General features: G+C 29.7%; 1 protein-coding gene across 1 annotated transcript; it reads right to left on the bottom strand.

Annotated features, from left to right (window-relative positions):
• Positions 1–3,308: 3,308 nt before the first annotated feature.
• On the bottom strand, positions 3,309–4,514 carry LOC129881531 (uncharacterized). The gene has a single exon (XM_055955713.1). The coding sequence runs from the start codon at positions 4,512–4,514 to the stop codon at positions 3,309–3,311; it is 1,206 nt and encodes a 401-aa protein (XP_055811688.1).
• Between the last annotated feature and the right edge of the window lie 756 nt (positions 4,515–5,270).

The following is a 5,270-nucleotide window of genomic DNA, read 5'->3' on the forward strand; positions in this document are numbered from 1 at the left end:
TGCCCATCACACCCTATTAATATCGGGGTGTGACATATATATATATATATATATATATATATATATATATATATATATATATATATATATATATATATATATATATATATATAATAGCATGGTATCATTGTCTAATGAGTAGTCTTTCAAAGAAGGAACTCATAATTTCTCAATTATACCATCACAACATATCATATACTGATATGATATCATCAAGGACCATTTCATATAATTTATAACACTCTTCAGATCATGTATGACATTGTCACAATATATGAATATACTATTATAATAGCACATTACTATAAAACCCTAAATATAACGATGTTAGATAATTTTTTAAAAGTATCAATAAATTATGTATATATAATAGCTATGTTTACTTAAGTCACATAGTTTTTCCTTACATTTATACTTTTACGTTCTCACTTGGCAGTCAAATTTATAAAATTAAACTTTCGCCATTCTCACTTAGCAGTCAAATTTATTAGAAATAGTTATTCCTAAACAGTTGTTATTTTAGTGAATTAAGAAAGAGTTAGTTCTTTTCAACTTCACCTTTAGTATTAATTGTTTTAGAATTAAGAGGCATGTAAATGAAGTTTACTTATTTATCAAAAATAGATTAATGTGTTTAAAGGTAAATTAAAAATTAAGTGGTATATTATTTTTTGATTTTCTAAATTAGATATGTAAAGTGAACATCTATTTTTAATAGGGAAAAGGGTCATATATGCCCCTAAACTTTGTGAAAATGTCTAGATATTATACCCTCCGTTTGAAGTTTGGCTCATCCATGCCCTCGCCGTCCAACTTTTTGCATATATATACCCCTGTAACCGTTAGATGCTTTGTTGGAAATAACCAGCTCCTTTTCTTCTTCTTTTTTTAAAGGAAAAATGTCATATATACCCCTAAACTTTACGAAAATGTCTAGATATATCCTCCGTTTGAAATTTGGCCTAATCATGTCCTTGCCGTCCAATTTTTAAAATATGTATACTCCTTGAAACATTATTTGCTTTGCTGGAAATAACCAACCTATTTCCTTTTTGTTAAAATGATATTTGGAATTTCCACATAACCCATTAATTGTCACATGACATTTTTATTAAATTCACCCTTTTAATATCTCTCAATTATCTGACCCAAAAATCCGTCCCTTTTAATCCAAAATTAAATCCCTAACTGTTGATGCTTCTTTCCTCCCAACAGTTAGGACTATAATTTTGGGTTAAAAGGGATCGATTTTTTGGGTCGGATAATTGAGAGACATTAAAAGGGTGAATTTAATAAAAATGTCATGTGACAATTAATGGGTTATGTGGCAATTCCAAATGTCATTTTAATAAAAAGAAAATAGGTTGGTTATTTTCAGCAAAATAAATAATGTTTAGAGGAGTATACATATTCAAAAAGTTGGACAGTAAGGGCATGAGTAGGCCAAACTTCAAATGAAGAGTATATCTAGACATTTTTGTAAAGTTTAGGGGCATATATGACGCTTTTCCCTTTCAAAAAAGAAAAAAAAAATGAGTTGGTTATTTCCAGCAAAGCAACTAACGATTACAGGGGTATATATATGTATGCGAAAAGCTGGGCGGCGAGGGCATGGATGGGTCAAACTTCAAACAGAGAATATGTCTAAATATTTTCACAAAGTTTAGGGGTATATATGAACCTGTTTCCTTTTTAATATAGCGAATGATAAAAATGAACGGAGGGAGTAATAAGAATAATTTAGTTAAATTTCTCTTTTTATTAATATTCTTTTAAAAGACAGAAATAGAGGAACAATTGAATGTAACTCCTTACCTATCAGCTCTGTCGTCACTCTTCATCATGATGATTAAACAAGTATGTGGACATGTACACCCTTATAAAAAAATCATTATAAAGGACAAAGCATCATCAATTAATTAACAAATATTGAATTAGTCAATGAATCTTGTCATTAACTACTTTCTAAATTAATTAAAATTCCTCAATAAAACAACTTGATCTACAAATTTGCCCCAACTGCCGGCTTCGAAATTTTATAACTTTGAAAAATTCCAACTTTTTTTTGGCTCCTCCCTTTTCCCTTATTATTCTACTTCCTCAACAAAAAAAAAAACACTTTTTTTCTATAGATATATTCAAGTCTAATTTATATGTTTTAGTCATCAAAATTCCCATCTTTTAATTTACTACAAAGAAATGTCATCTGAAATTACTGAAGAAGAAGATGATTCTTTTTGGAAAATGGAAAAAGAAGCTCAAAGATATAACATAAGGAGAATCATTGAGTACCAAAAATCTCTATTGTCTTCTTCTTGTACTACTACTTCTTTATCATCATCTTCTTCTTCTTCCTCTACTCCAACTTCAAGTACATCATCTTCATCCTCCAAGAAAAGTAATTTATTAAATTTGATGAAAGAAGGGAGCACATCATTAAGGAGATTATTTGACATGGAGCATACTAGTTTATCATCATATTTTCAAGATTATAGTGGATCACCTATTATTAAGCCACATCATTTGTGGGGTAGTGATTCTGATCATGATGGAATTCATGATGATCCTTGGAATTTCATACAAAATCATCATCAACAACAACAACAAAAAGATGAATCTACAAGAGGGGTTGCTTCAAAAGTCAATTTATTCACAAAACAAGATTTGGTTGACATCAAGTTGCAAAGATTTGGTAAGCACAAATTGAAAAGAACAAAGTCATTTAGAAAGTTGCCTAGGTTTAGATTTAATTTATGGAGATGGGGTGGATTTAGATTAAGAAGATTGAGGTTTCTTTTTTGTGGTCGTGTTAAATGTTGACAATTTTTGTATAGAAATATAGATGATAAACAATTTTTACTAGACACAAAATTAGGAACTCAATTTGATTGTTCATCCATCCTTTTTGTTTATAACCAATAACTCATTGTACTTTCGAAATTATGTATTCAAATTGTAATAGTAATTGAAATCTTAGTAAATTTTTTATTTATATATTCATGTTTTTGGTAGAAATTATTGAATTCAGTTAAACCCGTTTAATCAATACATATGACATCCGGCTTTGATGTTTACTAAAGAAAGCGGAATATCCAAAAGCCATCTCTAAATTTGACAAGAAAGAATAAAACAAGAAAGTGAATGAGAAAAACATCAAGAGGCAATTCCTCGTCTTCTTGTATTTTGACCTTGTTATTCAACCAAAATCAAGAACTTGTTTTGAGTATTAAAAAGTTAAATTAGGTACATTATTCATTCCTTCAATATTAACTTATCTTGGAAATCAAAATTCACAAGTGCTTAACAACTTAAATGTCATTACAAACCAAGCAGTGAGTAGAAATAATTCTATCTATGATGCTTCCATGTTCAATTTTCATATTGCTACTTTGGCTGTTCCACAAGTGAATTCCATAAGTCTTCTCATTGAGCTCAAACACTTTAGCCTCTACCCATCTTGAATCATTTTTAGCATTAAAAAGTCCTTTAATTTTTATCCAATCCATTGGATAAAAAGCTCTTGGTGGCAAGACACTAAAGTTGTAATCTTTTACCTTCTCTACAACTCTTGAAACCAAATATGGTCCATTTTGTCCCCACCTATTTCCATCAAAACTCAAAGCAAATTCCTCCATGAATTTGTAAACAAGTGGATGACTTCTATCAAAAATCAATAGTGCATTATTCAATCTTGTCCAATTCCCATTTTTATTCATACTTTGTGCACCAATTGAATTCCTCAATCTTGAAAAATCCTTCAAGATTATGAAATCCGTATCCAGATAAACACCGCCATACTTGTACAAGACGGCTAGTCTAATCAAATTAGACAAATTTTGTGCCAAAGGAACTTTACCAGGGTCTTTTTTCCCATTTTTGAGGTCAATAAACCAAGATTCAGCTGGAGTATTTTCAAATAATGAACATAAATCAGGAGTGACAACAAGAATTCTATAGCCCAACTCAACTAAAGGTCTAAAAATTATACTGCCACTTGGTGAGTCTAAAGTCTTTGACAAAATTATCAAACACCCTTTAGGATGTGCTTTAAATAGACTCTCTAAGGTAAAAAATTCTCTTTTACCAAAATATTTTATAGGGGAAATCCATGTCATGAAGAATTGGACACTACAATAATCTCTTGTAAAGAATTCATTCACTCTACCATGGAATTTTCTTGAAATATTTGTTGACTTCAATATCTCAAAAAGTGGCAACTTTTTCTTGAACCAAGAAATGCTTTCTTCTTTTGAGATATTATAAGGAGGCATCAGATGAACATAATCTTCTTCTTCCTTTAAATAAACTTCATCATTATTCTCTTCCTTCATCGAAAGCAACGGTCGATTAGGTAAAGGTGGTTTCAATGGCATGAGGGAATTAATATTGATTTGAAAGACAATTGATTTGGATGAAATATTAGCTATGAGAGAATCATGGAGGATTATGATGGAAATGATCAAAGCAAAATAGAAAAAAGAGAAAAGATGAAATTTTGTATAGTAACCAAACATCTTCAACATTAAAATAACACTTCTGTGTATCATAGAAGGTTATAGATAAAACTTTCATTGTGAAAGAACTAAAACAATTAGGCCTAAATATATGAAGATTGATGGTCTTTTGCATGAAAATATAATTGGTGAAGAAGCATTTTGTAAGTTTTAACGTGTTGAAATTTGAATAATTCCTAGTTAAGTATATTTTACAAAAGTTCTACAAAGCTAACTAATTGTTTGGCTGCCTAAAAGTAAATATGTTGTTTATTATGTCATAAAAGGACTAAGAAAATTGACAAAGTAATCTAACAGAAAATGATCTCTTGGCCATTTATATAATGAATAGAAGGAAATGGTTTGTTTTCCAAATCTCTTGCGTGTAAAAATAAAAAATCTCTTATAAAAAGACTTTAAAACTAAAAATAAAATAAAAATGAAAGTGTGGCCTACAAAACCAATTCTCCAGTAATCTAATGCAATTTTCTGCCTTGCGGGCCAGGCTGATAGTATAATTATAAGCTCTTTTCTTTTTTAGAAGAATCACACAAATCTCATAGTTGCGTTTTATCTCTATTATTTTTTAAATTATAAAAAAAAATTAAATTTGGTGAAATCTGAATATATTCCAAAATGTCCTGATACATCACGTAAGTAATGTATTCGATTGATATATCGCGTAAAGTGATGTATTCGGTGTCCCGATACATCATGTAAAGTGATGTATCCGATTGATACATCACGTAAAGTACATCACGTAAAATGATGTATCCG

The sequence above is a fragment of the Solanum dulcamara genome, chromosome 3 (assembly GCF_947179165.1).
Source record: "Solanum dulcamara chromosome 3, daSolDulc1.2, whole genome shotgun sequence".
In the NCBI taxonomy this organism is placed as follows: Eukaryota; Viridiplantae; Streptophyta; class Magnoliopsida; order Solanales; family Solanaceae; genus Solanum; species Solanum dulcamara.